Here is a 16,180-nt window from a genome sequence, read left to right as displayed (position 1 = left end):
CGAGGGTCTTTGGTTTTGGTTTCTGGTTTCTTTCCTCATTTGAGAGATTAGGATCGTAGCAGCTACTCTTTGCTTTTTAGTTTATGCTATGGTTGGTGAGCTGAGTCAGTTTATGGGTGCCTGCTTGATGAGAGATGTGGTTTAAAGCTGCTGTTTAACACACACTCTTCTGTGACTTATAGTTAATCTTTGAATTTAGGAGATACTACATGTTTCTAGTAGCTTGAAACTCTTAACTGTGTTACAGTTGAAAATAAGTGTCTGAATTTGAGCTGTTAGGTTGATATGCTCAACAGTACTGTAAATTCCAGTATTGTTAATAGCATTGACCTCTGCTTCAGAGATCTGAGGTTTGGGAAGAAGGTGGAGAATGTGAAGATGCTCATCCCTCCCTCCCTTCCTGCCTTCCCTCCCCAGCACTTACTCCCCACCTTGTAGAAAATGCTGTAGACGTGCTGTGCAGTGCACAGGCATGGAAACGGTAACGTCTGACTAGATTAAATGCATGTGAGGTCATGAGAAAGAGGAGGTGCTAAGCTGGAAGTGCAGTCAGCAGAAGCAGGCGATCTTTCTTGCTTTTTCAGTATTCCTACCATGATATCTCAAAGGCAAAGACTGATTAGGTAAGATCCTGTATTACTGTTATCGGGAACTTGTTTCAAAACATCACTCTTTTGACAGTTAGAAGCTATCATTAATTTTCAGCCTAAATGATCTGTTTGGGTAGCCATTCTTTCATGGGATAAACCTTATTCGTTAACTTAGACACTGGGAAGAGGAGAACTATTTAATTTTCCGTGTATTCACATAGAGCGCCCTTCATTTGACTAAGCTAAACCAGCCATCTCCTCTAGTGCTCTGACTCACAACAGACTGGCAGATTACGATCAGTTGTCTGCCCTGTCCCTCTCAGATGTTCTTGCTCCCACTTTACAGGGCTGAGCCACCGCAAACAGTAGTCTGATACACAATTAGCGCTGGTTTACCTTAATAGCCTGAGCTGCGAAGGGTGGGGGAGTTCAGCAGCATTCAGCTGAGCCTCTTCTGCAAAGGCGATGGGGCAGGAGTAGCCACATCTGACTGTGACCGTGTCCTCCTCTGAGTCTGAGGCCGTGGGCTCTCCATTAACCCCATCATGCTGTCCCACCTTTTGGATTGGCACAGGGAAAATCTGTTGTAGTAGATGTAGGAGATTTTTGCTCTCTTCAGTTAAGGTGATATGGTGCACCCTGATAAATCAAAGTTTTGAGGTACGAGCTCAACTCGTTTACCTGAAGAAGAGGCAAAACAGTTTTTAATTTTGATACATCCTAAGAGTAGAAGGCAGAGGAGCAGTTGTATTTCACTTTTAGACTCTTGTTTATTAGTGTTCTGTTTAAGAAAGTGTAGAGAAAAATCAAGAGAAAGTTTAGTGTTATCCTTAAAGGATGTAGTACAGCCATTTGTGTAATTAAAAAGTTGTAAAAGTAGGGCAGTACACTTGCAACAACTTCTAAGCTGAAATTTGTGTGTAGGAAAGAAACAACTACAAATTTGTTTCTTACCAAATGGGAGATCCTACTTAGCTTTTTTAACTAAAAAAAAAAATCAGAAAATTACATTAGAAATACCAATTTTATCTGATTTTGTTAAGTTTTTTCCTCTTCTGAAACTACCTCAACACTACTATTCTTTATATAAGCTTTTATAGAAACACCAAACTATATATATGCTAACACTGGAAAATTAATTTTCAAATACCCGGGGACTGCTGTGGTCATTGGTGTCATGCTTAGTCTTTGTTCTGCCCCTTTGTCCATCTGTATTTTGATAATCATCAACTACATGAATCTGTAACTCAGCTTTTGTAGAATTGTGTTTCATTTAGTGTTTACATGGGATGAGCCTTGGAAGTCCTTAAAAACAAACATAATATTTTATTTTTTCTCTCCTTCCTCAGAATATTAAATGTTTTTCGTCACTGGGTAGAGCACCATTTTTACGATTTTGAAAGAGATCTGGAATTACTAGAGAGATTGGAGACGTTTATTTCCAGTGTAAGAGGTATGGTAATTGGTGGTCCTGTTGTTCTTCCGCATTTTGGTACAACCTGCTGGTCTAATCCTGACAGGTTTTAGGCATGAGAATTTCTTTACACACATGAGTAATTTTAATGCCTTTAATTGAGCTGTTTATGAGACTCTCCTTTACATGAGCAAGCTTTGGCCTGGAGCCTAAACAGCTACCAAAAATTACTTCAAGCATTATGATATTTAACTTAAGTGGATTTACTTCAAGACAGTAATGTTCATCCTTGCCTGACTCTACAATAGACTTGTTAGAATTCAGGCTGTCACCTTCCTCCTCCCCGCCTTGTATTCATAGAGAATTCCTTCCCTGTCGGTTGCTGAGTCTAGTTTTACCATCTTGTTCTTTCCCCATTTATTGAAAGTTCCAGCTGAAAATCAATAGGAGCGGATTCGTGACCCATTTGGTGTTGCTTCCTCTGGAGCAAGCCCTTACGAACTAGCAGATTTTTTTGGCAGCCTAAGTGGAGGGCAACAGTGTTGGCATGTCAATTTTAATATTTATCCTGGCAATTCTAGACTTTACTTTTCAGATTGTCAGACCATACATTGGGCAATATAATTCTGCGACAAACTTAGAGAATAGTAGTTTATCTTTTGCAGCAGTCTCCATTCTAACCATTGCTGACCAGAGAGGAAGAATTCAGTTTTGGTTAGTCTCTTAAAAGGTCTTTGTCTTGAACTGCTGAAGGTACTTCCCATCTTGTCCACTATTTTGTGTACTATAAAGGTTGGACTGATATTGTAAACATATATTTTTCTAATCTTTTTGTTCTGCAGTGCACTAGTACAGCATGTTGCAAAGATCTCACTTGAAGCTTGTTGTTTACTTTTTTAGTTGTCTCCTCTAAGTAGATGAAGCTAGCAGTCAAAGTGGAAATGAGCAGCTGAGGAGAAAACATAAAATACAATGTATACAGGGTCACTTTTTTCCACTCAAAAACTGTCAGTAAATGTGGTTAAACTGGGCACCCAAGAATTTGTTCACATGTGTCTGTATTTGCCAACTGATACAGGTGCAGGAACCCATAAGAAAAAAAATAGGGAACTACAAACCTAATTAATTTGCATGCAGAATTTTGCATGCATGTACAATTTTTGGGGGGATTGGTTTTATTAAATTATCAAAATTCAGTTAAGATGGTATTAAAAAAGAGGGGGGGTTTTATGGTTTCTGTTTTGCAGGAAAATCCATGAAGAAGTGGGTGGAATCAATTGCTAAAATCATCAAGAGAAAGAAAGCTCAAGCAAATGGAATTAGTCACAACATCACCTTTGAGAGCCCACCTCCCCCAATCGAGTGGCACATTTGGCGTGTTGGGCACAGCGAAACGCTGGACCTCATGACTCTGCATCCTATAGAAATTGCTCGACAGCTGACACTTCTTGAGTCTGACCTGTATAGGTAGGGATTGAACTAATACATGTCTTTTTTAGATTATTTGAGCAAGATTCGTAGAATCAGTCAGAAGTACGTCCCCTTGACTTTCAGAGATTATGGAAAGAGTTTTTCTTGCCATCTGTTCGATATCAAAATATGCAAGGCAAAAAAAAAAAAAGGTTTTTTTATTTCCATATCGAACATCTGACAACATAAATAAGTACAGGAAGGACAGTAAAATATTACGAGTAGATAATACTGATTTGTATTGTCTCCTTGTTAAAAGCAAACTTAGTGTTACATTAATAAGAAACGCTTATTGCATCATGAAGAGAGAACACGATTGTCTCTGCTCCTTTCCTTTACAGCTGCATAGCAAAGGCCCAGGTGTTACATGCATATAACCGTAGCACTGGTGCGTCAGGGTCCTCTACTCTAATCCTGAAGAGTTTTTTTGGTCTGGTACCATAAGTACTCTGCTGTTTCCTAGCTCTGTTGTTACCTGTGATAAATAGAGCTAGCCTTGATGTGAGAGCTAGGTTTTGCTGGGTAGAAATTCTTTAAGGTCTTGCAAAGCTCAAAAGTGAAGCATCCTTTTGTGCTTCAGTGAGAGCAGGTTTTCTGTTGCCACTTCTGTGAGCCACTTTTCCAGCAGGTTGCTCAAAGTCCTTCAGCTTCCTATTTTTAAAAAAATTGTAACTGTCTTTAAGATGCTTTCTTATGCTTTCAGGAAGTTAAACTTACTTTTTTGTAATTTTCTTATCTGAAAATGCTTATTCAAAAATGCCAATTTCAATCAAGATAAATATTTCTTTCTATCGTCAAATACTCATCAAAAAGTTATTTTAAGTAACTGTTTTGCAGTAGACTAGATTGGATTGCATTTGTGAAATATCAAGTCGTGATTAAGGGAAGAAATAATCTTCTAATGCAAACACAGAACATACAATTATTATTTGTATTGAGTATTCTGCATCTTGCTTTGTCGTCATCAGGGCAGTACAGCCTTCTGAACTCGTTGGTAGTGTGTGGACTAAAGAAGATAAGGAAATTAACTCCCCAAATCTATTGAAAATGATTCGTCATACTACAAATCTTACTCTTTGGTTTGAAAAGTAAGTACAGGTGGTGATATTGTAGTGGCATTAACTCCTATGGAAATTCAGAGAGAAACATTTTTTGCTAGTTGAATTCTGTTGCCTTGAATGTTGAGATGGCTGTAGGGCATTATAGTAATTTCAGTTTTTGGTGCAAGGGTGCATGCCATGCCAGTTGCATATGCTCCCTCTTCCTGAGACTAGAAGATTTTTTTCCAGTTACGTCCACTTGGTCAGCATGGGTCCTACTTACGTTTCTACAGTATTTCAAAAGGTGTTGAAGGCAGTGCAGGACTCGGCACCACTTTTCTACAGCTCTGATGAAAGCACTGTTGTGTCTGTCCCCTTATCTTAGTCTCTCTCCCTTCTCGTGTGAAATGATTAAGTACTTTTAAGGACATGGCCAATGCTGCAGTCAGAAGGGTGTAGCAGCTTGTATGTGTATACCTAACCTAGCACGTTTAAAATGCCACTGTAGATACAGTGGCATGAGAGTCACCCTACTTATCCTGGGTCTTGCTTGGCGTTTGCTTTATTGTTTTACAGGATATGCCACAAAACCGTTCTTGGCTTTCCAACTTGAACATATGTAAGATGTGATTACATAAATTCGTACTTGAGATTCTTGAGAGAGAGCCAAAATGTGCATACTGGATGTACTGTACAGTTTTTGCTTGGAAAATTTTGTTTTAGTAGCTAGCAAAATGTCAGGGTTTATTTATCAGTGTTTCTCAAATTATGTCTTTTGATTAGGTGCATTGTGGAAACCGAGAACTTTGAAGAGCGAGTGGCTGTGCTGAGTAGGATTATAGAAATCCTGCAGGTTTTTCAAGATCTGAATAATTTCAATGGTGTTTTGGAGATCGTCAGTGCAATGAACTCTGTGTCAGTGTACAGACTAGATCACACATTTGAGGTAAGTTTTGGGCATTGCTCTTGAAAAAAAAAAAATCAGAATCCAGAAATGTATCACACGCACTTCTGAAGTGAAATCCATGGTATCCATATCACACTTTCTTTCATGGAAGAAATCAAGTGTGAAATGTTCAAAATTATTTACAAGAAAACATACAAGATGGGCTGGGTTTGGTCTCAAAGGGTTTGTAATGGGAAGTGGAGCTTTTCAGCAGATATTTTCTCACGTGTATTCAGAAAAGGGGAACGCCGTGGCCGTTCCACTGTTGTTCGTTAACCCGTCTGAAATGAACCTGTTACTTCAGTCCAGCATTTTATGGGTATGAAAGAGGAGGATCCCAGGACTGAGAACCCTGGGCTGGAACACTTTAACAGCAGCACTTCCTACCGATGCAAGAAATGTGGGGGTAGAAGGGCATGGGGAGGGGATAGCTAAAACTCAGATTTCAGTTGATCACAAGAACTTCTCTTGGATGAGAGAGTCTCAGAAAATTCAGACTGTCAGAGGCAGAAGCAAATAGCTGCTGAAACGGTTTAGATGGACAGTAGGAAGAGAGGCTACTACACAAGTAGTGATTCCGTTTTTCACTTGCCAAGGAAAAGAAATGCCTAGGATTTGGCAGCAAGGTCTCCCTTGACTAAAATAGAAAAAGAAGCATGAATAGAATGTTTTGAGTTTTGTATGTCTTTGAAAGGCAATATGAGGCCTTTAAGTTAAATTCAAAATTAAGTGTTTAATTTTTATTAAATTTAAGGACCCAGGATTATGCTTATAAGTTGATAGACAAAATAATGATCTGTTTACAGTAACCTCATGGTTCACACGATGGAATTGTTGGACTGATTGTGCTGTAGTCCAGAGCAAACCATTTACAAAAGAAGTTCTTTCAAATCTGAATTTCAGTTCCTAAGTTTTGCTAAGAGAGCTAGGGAATTGCCTTGTTTTTGCTAACCACGCTATTGAGAAGATTTGCATCCTTATTTTTTTTCTTTGACAACTTAGGCACTACAGGAAAGAAAAAAAAGAGTTTTGGATGAAGCAGTAGAATTAAGTCAAGATCATTTTAAAAAGTATCTAGCTAAGCTCAAGTCAATCAATCCACCCTGTGTGCCTTTCTTTGGTAAGTAACACCAGGGCAGGCTAATATTGCGTGTATTGTCAGTCTTAAGTTGAGTTTGATGCAGATGTGTTAGTATTGCTTAAAGTGTTCAAGGTTGTGTTTAGCTCTAAAAAATCTGTAATATAATGTGTGACTTTTGACTTCCTAGGTTTGTAATGTTTTTAGACTTCATAGAATGGTTTGGGTTGGAAGGGATCTTAAAGACCATCTAGTCCCAACCTCCCTGCCATGGGCAGGGATACTTTCCACTAGATCAGATAAAAGACTTAGTGTCTTTTATATAAAATTTATTTTTCTAGTTTAGTATACAGATTACTGGTATTATGTTGGTGTGAATATTACCTTAGTTTGTTTAACACTGCCTCCACATCTGTTCATGGCGATGAACTGAAGATGTTTTTTCCTAAACTCAGGATCTCATATGAAGGAGATAAAACCTCTTATTTCAATAATATATTGTTCCTATGTAAAATGCAGACTTGATTCGTTCTTGCCAGCTAATAAATTGTTGGAGCATTAAAGGGAATGGTCTGCCTATGCTCAGACTTTTTTATCATTCATTAGAAAGAATTAGAAATCAGCTCTTGGAATGAAAATGAAATTTAAAAAATACTTCTCTTTTTATCAGGAATATACCTAACGAATATTTTGAAGACAGAAGAAGGGAATCCTGACTTCCTTAAAAGACAAGGGAAAGAATTAATTAACTTCAGTAAGAGGAGAAAAGTAGCTGAAATTACAGGAGAAATTCAGCAGTATCAAAACCAGCCTTACTGTTTACGGATAGAGCCAGAAACTCGGGTAATCAAACATTAAATATCTGTTTTGGGGCAAAAAATTGCCAAATAATCTTCTAGTATTAGACTTAATCTTGCGTGAACAGTGACCATCAGAAGAGGGGGGAACAGTGGCTGGTAGACAACAAAGTACCACAGCAAAGGACTAGCCAGAAGTGGGGATTTGCTTCTTGGGATTCCATGTTCTGGGTCTTGTTCATCCCCTTATTGTTCTGCAGCCGGGGATCAGAGAGATTTTTTAGCAACAAAACAGAATGAATAAGACATAGTAACGAAACAGCAGAACTTTTTGGAGAAAAATCAGTTGCCTTTAACCTAAAATGCTCCGGATGTGCCTAGTGCGCTTAGTCCTTCAGACATTCTGTAATGACACCTCTGACCAAGGTCTGCTGACCCTGCTAACAGTCAGAGGGCGTGTAGTTCAGCACAAACACCCACAGTCATTCAGCACGGCAGAAGCTAAGCAAATGTGGGGATGCACCAGTGTCAGCCAGCATTATCTTTAGAAATGAGAGGATGCTCGAGTGCTTACCCACCTAAGACAAAGACTAGTGAATCCCTGAGAATTTAAAGGAATTTAAAGGAAGATGCTGAAACAACAATGAGCCAGGTAAAGGTAGGTAGGTGTTTTTATATAGAGGTAATAATGGTTGAAAAGAATAGCTTTAAGTACCCAGCCGTACTTTGCAAGTAACCTTTCCAAAAACCAGCAGTGTGGACAGCTCTCAATCTCAGCTAGTGAACAGCAGCAGGCAGGAAGCAACAAAGAAGTTGGTTACGTGAAGAATTAAATGGGCAACATTACTGCTGTTTAAAATGTTATTTGCATTGTATGTTTAATTGCTGTGGACATGTCTGGGAAAGGTTTAGGAGATTTACAGTATTCTTAAGCCAAGAAGTACATTAAGTTCAAGGGATGGCAGTATTTGTACTGAAAAAAAAGAACAAAGGGAAACCACTGTAGCTCACCACGAGACTCCGGCTGTGGCAGGAGCAGCTAACGCAGGACTGTCAGGCGTTCAGGGAGCTTTGTCCCGTCCCGTGCCCTCGGTGCCAGTCCTGTCCTAGCCATGCCTTCCTTCCAGTCCTTGTGCCTAGCGCCATACCCTGTCCCTGCCTCTGACCTTCCTGCTTTTGTCCTCCGTCCCTTCCTGTTCTTTGTAGTTAACTGATCACAGCCCAAGCACCTCTAAGAAGTGGCACTAGCATAACCTTTGCTTTCACTTCTGTATTATCTGTATTCTGCTCCTTCCCAGATCTGTGACGTTAGCTTCTTAAGGCAAGTGTATGCTGTTGCACGGCCTTTAACACTGCTGTGCTGTGCATGATTCAGTAGCCAAAAATATTAGCAAGCAATTTACAGAAGACTTCGTTTACCGTGTCTAGTTATTTGAAGCAAGGTCATTCTTTCATGTCAGGAAACTTACCGTGAACTTGATTATTTCTTGCATTGGATTGTTTTGTATTTATTTCAGGGAATGTTTTACTCTGTTTTTTCTGGAAATCAGCTTCAGAAGAGCGAAAAGCTAGATTTTTAATCAGTGAATTACAAGCATTTCAATAAAATTCTGTATATGTACTTATTTTTTAAATATTGTTGATGCTTGTTTCATTTAGAAATTCTTTGAAAATCTCAATCCTATGGGGAAGATACCAGAAAAAGAGTTTACAGATTATCTGTTCAACAAGTCATTAGAAATTGAACCTCGAAACTGCAAGCAACCACCTAGATTTGTAAGTCTTGTCCTGCAAATTAAATAGCTAAAGTCCACAAGCCACTATGAAAAAGAATACGTCGTTAACTCAATAAGCCAGATATATTTCCTTCAGAAGTCTGTATCATGAGATGATTTTAAAATATTTTTATTTCAGGCATTTGTCGCTACTAAAACATACTACCTTTGGCTTATTTTAGAATGAACATTTTTTTCTCAAAACCTAAAATATTACAGTTTAAATTTGAGTTTCTTAGCATATAGTCATTTGATAGAATATGTAATAATATTTAACATTTTTCATTTCACAGTATCAAAAGTCTTATAAAATATTTACATTAATTGAAATATGGATTTTATACATAATTAATGTGTTAAGTTTTCTTTAAGTAGAAGTTAATTTCTATTTTTTCTTTTGTCTAAACGTTTTGCATTGTTGCAAAAATTGAAGTATACCACAGAACTGATAAGGTGCAACCTTCTTTCTGATCAAAATGTAATTCAATTTAAAGGAATAGCAATCTTGTTTTTTAAGAAAATAGCTACCGGAGCCCAGAGCTCTTTTTTAAGCAGAAAGATTGCTCTCTAGAACGCTTGTTTTTTTATACGTTGTAATTGTACTTCTGAATAGCTGGACACATCTCTGATTTTTGCGAGAGCTATAAATCATTTTAGCAGTCTGCTGTTAAGAGGAATGAGTAAGATGATATTATGAACATGGCAAGAAAATGACAGAAATTACTGTTGCAAAAACACTGCTTGCAGTAATTTCTTTAAAATATTTTCTAAAAATAGATATCCATGCTGCCAGTCTTAGTCATCTGGGCATGAATTCTTTACAGTTCATGTTTTCCAAATTAGACATTCTTATTGGAATTTCAGGAAAGTCCAGTTCTGGGTACTGTAACGTGGTGGAGTCGTGCACCCCACCGTAGGATGGGAACGTAATTCATCTTCAAAGGATCGGCTTTGATCTGTGTTGCGTTACACCTGAGCCTAATGAGGCTTGTTTCATTCACACCAGTGACGTGTGCGTAAGAATTTCGTACTGACTAACCCAGAGGACGTAGACAACATGCGTCTGAGTGTGTCCTTGATCTTGGACGTGTGTAGGGGCCTGGTGACCTTCTGTGGTATAAGCGCAGAGCATGTCTTACGGTGCCGTTACGAGGTGCTCTTCTGCAGGCCTATGGAGGCACTTGAAATAACTCTTTCTCTCCCAAGGTTGTGACTTGCTCTTCCCTGTGTTTTGTCCTGATGAGCATGCATCTGAAACTTGACTCTTCATTCTTCATAGCTGGGGCGGGGGGGAAGCTGGGAAAAAAGATTTATTAAGCTGCATCCATAACTTTTCAGTAAACTCCTGCTGTATAGATAACAACAGACTGTACCTCAAGTCAATTGTAGAAAGGCTGTAACACTGTTTGAGGTGTATGTGATAAGTATTTTTTAAAAATATCTTACAGAGACTTGGCAATTTTGCTATCTGAAATGTTAGCAGTACTAACCAGCTTTACTTTCTCCAGCCTAGGAAAACAACATACCCCCTGAAATCTCCCGGGATAAGGCCCAATACTGGCAGACACGGCTCCACCTCCGGCACCTTGAGAAGTCATCCATTGCCACTTGAAAAGGAACCGAGTAAGATAAGCTTCAGCAGAATCACTGAGGCAGAGCATGAATCAACAGTATCGGCACCAACTTCTCCAAACACACCGTCTACGCCGCCAGTGTCTGCTTCTTCAGAGTTGAGTGTATTTTTAGACATCGATCTCAACAGTTCTTATGGTAAATGTGCAGTATGTTTTAATAATTGTTGTTACTGTCCCTCAGGCTTCCAAGATGTATTGGTGTATATGCCAGCCTTTTAAAAAACAGTTGCAAAATTTAGTTGTGGACTACGAAGTTCTTGGGTCAGTATTACGTGTACTGCAGTTTGGAAATCCCTGCTGTAAGTAGTTAAATAACAAGTGACATTTCCAGTCTTTTTGCCTGCTGGAGCTGAGGCAATCTGTTCTGGGAGATGTCCCCATGAGGCACTACTGTGCAGGGGCTATGCCTGCTTTACCACGTGTGGCACATCTGTAGAGATGAAAGGTGCTGAGGACCTGGCATCCACACCAGTGTGTGTTTCGGAGGAGTCCTGTGGATTCTGGTTTAATTTCCTTTGAAGGGAATCCAGTCTGTGTATTTTGAGATGTGAACCAGTGCCAGAAGTGGGGATGGTCAGGGCACTCACTCCAAAACACTTGATTAAAAAAATGACACTCTTAGTTCAGATGCACTAATACACCCCCAAGCTTTGCTTGTAGCTGTGAGCAGCTCCTTGGTCTTGAAAGTAGCGTGTAAGAGGTCTTGGCTCTGTTCTAAGGGGGCTGCAGACTTGGCAGGCAGGTTAAGCCTGATAGGGGGCATAAATTTTTATATGGCAAATGCTGAGGGCATTTGGGCTGCAGGGGAGGTGAACAACAACATCGTAGTGTCAGAACAGAGTAGAATAATGAAGTTTAATTCCCAGCATAACTTAAAATCTCTAGTTCAGGAATATTTTACACAGGGAAGTTTAGTTCATGTTAGCAGTAGATAAACTTGGAGATTATGGTGATCTTTGAGATCATTCACAAGCACACATGATGTGCTATAGTGCAGTTGTTCTGTCTGGAAAGTCTTTAATCCATTTTTCATTTAACAGGTAACAATAGCATCTTTGCTCCTGTCAGTTTGCCACAGTCAAGTGAGTACCGTAACTCTATTAAATGTTTCACATAACTCTTCTTTTTCTGGTTTTAGGAGAGGTGAATAGGAATTAAAATCTGAAATCTGGGATGAAATGTGGGCTGCATTCATTAGAGTTCTGAGAGGATTTTTTTGTACAGGTTTTAGATAAGTGTCCAGTAAAGCAGTCTGTAAAGTCTAAAAACTGTCTGGTTTGGTTTGGTTTTTTTTTCCCAGGCTCTAGCATGATTTTGTTTCTATTTTGAATGTCCTTGATGATTATTTTGTTTGACTAATGCTACAAATGAAGCAACCTGATAATTTCGTATTACCACTTAGTGAAAATAATTGTTCTGTTGCTGGGAAAGAAGAGGTACTTTTTGTACCACAGCTGTGAGGGATATCCTGTATTCATTTGTGTTTTCAGCTTCTCTTTTTACTCCCTTATTACATAGGCACATATACTTTTTCATAATATGATTAAAATTTCAAACTGGAGAGCACAGGTGCCTGATGTTTTGATGCAGAGCTCTGTGTGCTTCTAAGAGAAAAAGCAAAGCTGTGACAAAAGTCACAAATACAGGTTGGGGTTGTTTCTTAACTTTGAGGATTTTTTTCCCTTCTGTGAAAAGAAAGGACTAGAAATGTCTTAAAATGCCATGAGAGTTAATACCGTCTGTTCTGTTCAGTGTATAATTCTCCTGCTTTAGAAATGCTGCAGACCTGTTAATGAAGCCTCTAAATTTCTGAATTTGAACGTGTACCCATATGGCAGAGAGAACAAACCTTCCACTCCAAAGTGTAACTGAGGCATGCGGGCAAACTGCAGGCACTGTGGTAAACGGGGTAAATTCTGCAATATAGAGAGGATTGCAGAGAAGGTTATTTAAATGCTTACTAGGAGGTGCACTTTATTTTTTTTGTCCTTTAGCATTGCCTGTTAACTGTTGATGCGTATCTTTGATACTGGAAATAGGAGACCACTCTGTGACGAGTATATCTGATAAAAGAAACGAATGAGAATTTGATATAACTGAAGTTAATGGTTCATGTTGCTGTAGAGCACAATGATCTGCTTATTTGAGTTGCTTCTAGTTTGGCTTAATATTCTAGAATACGTTCCTGGGATACTGCACAAGAAGTAATATATCTGCTTTTCCCTCTCCAGAGACTTTCTTCAGCTCGTGGGGTAGCTTTCCTAAACTAAGTGATGAGCCTCAAAACCCTCCTCCACTTCCTCCACGAAAAAAGATGGATCAGGATGCTTCTAATACTAAGGTATTTCTGTCCTATATTGAATAACTTGGATAATAAATCAGGAACGTCTAGCCAAGCAGGATTTTGTTAGTCTAAAAGACTTTCAAATGCAGTGCTCCAGTTGCCCTTTTGAAGTTTCAGTGTCCAAACTCTGCTGGCTACTTAGGAACATAGTGGTCATATTCGGATCAAAAGTACGGCTATGCCAGTATCATGTTTCTGACAGCACCAGTAGCAGACATCAAGAGGATTCCGCATCTGTCAGAAGATACGCTCTTTATCTAAACACCTGCATTTCTTACAATGTCTTTTTCTCTGTAATGTTGTAGGGAAGTTTAAAATTGGATGACGATCCCCCAGCAATTCCACCTCGGCAGCCGCCGCCTCCAAAGATACAGCCTCGTGCTCCTGCTTACACTAACCCCTTTGACCAGCCGCTGCACAGTCCTCCTCCTCCACCCCCCCGGGACCCTCTTCCTGATACTCCACCACCGGTACCGCTCCGCCCGCCCGAACACTTCATCAACTGCCCCCTGAACCTCCAGCCGCCGCCGGTGGGACGCTTGCACAGAGATCCCGACCGGTTCCGGGAGGCGAGCACAGGCCCCAGCTCTCCCGGCACTCCTCCCAGCACGCCCTCTCCCAGGGTGCTGCGCCGCTGCTGCGTGATCAGCGCCAGTCACAACAACCTGGTCCACCCGCCTGCGCCCCCGGTCCCACCCCGGCACAATTCGAGCCCTCAGTTACCAAAACTGCCACCAAAGACTTACAAAAGGGAGCTCTCCCACCCTCCTTTGCACAGACTGTCTTTGCTAGAAAATGCAGAAACTCCTCAATGACCTTAGCCATAGTAGTCATTGACACTGGAATAGTATTTGTAAAGTTCCTTTTTTTTATTTATTCAAAAAAGGCAGTGTATTCTAGTACTTTCACAAATTATGCTCTTAAAGTGCTGCTGATCAAAAGAAAAAAAAGTTTAAATTGGAAAAATAAGACTACACACACTCTAGCCTGTGTCTGTTCAACAGCATTACCCTCAGGTGATCAGCAGCATTGCCTTGTTTCACATCCTCAGTGCCGACAGTTATGCCAGTATACAAAATATATCTTTTGCACTGTAAACTACACTAAATGAATTTAAACTGACATCATTTAATTGCACTGAGCCAAAAAAGGTGTGTCTGTGGAATTTTTTCAAATTTGAGCACTAGTGGCCTTTTTTTTTAATTAAAAAAAAAAAAAACAACCATGGGATGATTACACAATACGAGGATATACAGTGTTACCGATTTTAAACCTCTGGCCACTTGCCTTCTAACTTCGTGTAAGCTTGGAGGTGAGTGACAGCTACTGTTCTCGAATATTTTAATGCCATGTCTTAATTGCCACTGATTTGCTGCTGAAGACAAAAAAGAAAAATAGGTTGAAATCTAAATACCAAAATACTCAGTTGGTCTTGATTATTTGGAGAAAGGATGGACAAGGACTGCCTCTCTCGGATATTGGAAAGGATCCCTAGTACTTAGCATGCATCTTGTTCAGATGTGCCTTTTTGTTTTGGTAGGCGAAGATGTCTTAAGCTAAAGAGTTGTCTACTGTTCTGGAGAACAAAGCTATATGCCGTGTATGTACAATTGTTTATATTGTATATTTACAGATAATGCTAATAACCTGTATAAATTTAAGTGACTTGAGGCCTATAATACAGTCTGCTACTCTTGCAATCTTATACGGTCAGAAGTGTTTCCTCTGGCTTAGGAACAGTCTTGCCTTCCAAAGCTAATAACTTTCTTTAGATCTCACTTAACTTAATTGTGAATCCATTTTGGAAATTGGTAGCATTTAAACCAGCAAACACTTAAAGCTTTATTAAACTTTTTAAACTGATAAGTGAATGGAACTTTTATTTGCCAGTTGAACTACTTGTTTGAACTGGTGTGAGAGTGAGTCTGTTTTACTGGTAGTACTGTAGCAGCATTTATAAAGTGGCCAGAAACCACATTTTATTTACTGGTCTGTGGCCTTTTACTGTGCTTTGTATCAGAGTTCTTAACAAGATTAATAAATCACCCCAGTCTTAATTTTTAAGAGCTTGAGCAGTGCGTGTTCCTTGTAAGGACAAGGTTGGGAATTAGATTTAGCAAGTCTTTGGCAATACAAAACGCCCCAATTTTCCACGCTGCTATTCTCAGCTTTGGTTGTCCTTCGGTCTGCAGCTGGGCCTGACACACGACAGCTCCCTGGGAGCGTAACCTTTCCCTCCACCTACTAACCCACCAGGTGCCTCAGCCCCTCTAGTTGCAGAAGTGGTTTCCATTGTTTCTGGCTCCTGTCCGGAGGAAGAGCACTGTGGTGGGATTTGCAGCAGCTCAGGCTTCCAGGTCACACTCTGGCTTTTCATCAGCCTGCCTATATTGCTCCCACCGTCGCAGGCATTCCCTCTGGAAAAGGAAAGGAGATAAGCCTGGGGAGGGGTGCTAATTCTCTTCTTGTTGGAAAATGTATCTTGCCATCTCTCTCTTGGGTGTTCTCCTACTGCCTGTCCCATTGATGCTCCTTTCCTGAGAAGGAAGAGAGGGATAGAATCTGTCTCGGAGGTGTCACCCCGAGGGCCATTCGTGCAAGGAGCAGAACACACTTTATAAAGGAGAGCTGCTTCATTTTGCAAAAATAACATTCAAGAAGCCCCAAATTTGAGATGCATGAACTGGGAGTGCAGGAAATGGACGATGCCTTGATTATGGTTTTTTCCTCTTCAGTAAAAACACAGCTTAACTCTTTTCTGTAAGTTTGGGAAGAACTCTTCTGTTGGTATCTGGTGGTGAAATTCTGCTCAGTGAAGTACTCCCCTAATGCTCTCTACATAGAAAAGACAGGCTGTCAGGTTTCACCATTCCAGTGATCTGCAGAATATGCCGAACAAGTGAAATTTTTTATTTAGTTCCTTGTATTAACTCTTTTGAAATCCTCACCAGCAGCTATTGCTAAAAGATGAGTAATACTTTTTCAGACTGTTATATTTTGTGTGTTGTTGAAGGGGGCAAAAACCTCTCCCAAAGTTTAGAATATATAAATGTCAGCTTTATACCTTCCTGTACAAGTGCTTAGACCAGAAA

General features: G+C 39.8%; 1 protein-coding gene across 7 annotated transcripts in view; it reads left to right on the top strand.

The window, feature by feature from the left end:
- The window catches only part of SOS2 (SOS Ras/Rho guanine nucleotide exchange factor 2), a 55,947-nt gene extending 40,795 nt beyond the window's left edge, over positions 1 to 15,152 (top strand). For 5 of the 7 annotated variants that reach the window (XM_075150702.1, XM_075150698.1, XM_075150705.1 and 2 more), the window contains 11 exons: positions 1,940 to 2,043; positions 3,252 to 3,471; positions 4,443 to 4,562; positions 5,298 to 5,460; positions 6,463 to 6,580; positions 7,209 to 7,381; positions 8,995 to 9,111; positions 10,619 to 10,880; positions 11,785 to 11,826; positions 12,976 to 13,085; positions 13,394 to 15,152. In XM_075150702.1, the coding sequence (XP_075006803.1) occupies positions 1,940 to 2,043; positions 3,252 to 3,471; positions 4,443 to 4,562; positions 5,298 to 5,460; positions 6,463 to 6,580; positions 7,209 to 7,381; positions 8,995 to 9,111; positions 10,619 to 10,880; positions 11,785 to 11,826; positions 12,976 to 13,085; positions 13,394 to 13,903 (1,939 nt within the window). In that variant the 3' untranslated portion in view covers positions 13,904 to 15,152. The remainder of the gene's footprint in view (positions 1 to 1,939; positions 2,044 to 3,251; positions 3,472 to 4,442; positions 4,563 to 5,297; positions 5,461 to 6,462; positions 6,581 to 7,208; positions 7,382 to 8,994; positions 9,112 to 10,618; positions 10,881 to 11,784; positions 11,827 to 12,975; positions 13,086 to 13,393) is intronic. The other 2 variants (XM_075150700.1, XM_075150699.1) reach the window with 2 other exon arrangements.
- Positions 15,153 to 16,180: the final 1,028 nt, after the last annotated feature.

The sequence above is a fragment of the Calonectris borealis genome, chromosome 5 (assembly GCF_964195595.1).
Source record: "Calonectris borealis chromosome 5, bCalBor7.hap1.2, whole genome shotgun sequence".
Classification (NCBI taxonomy): domain Eukaryota; kingdom Metazoa; phylum Chordata; class Aves; order Procellariiformes; family Procellariidae; genus Calonectris; species Calonectris borealis.
The sequence above is the reverse complement of the archived record's forward strand: the minus strand, read 5'-3'. Positions and strand labels throughout refer to the sequence as shown.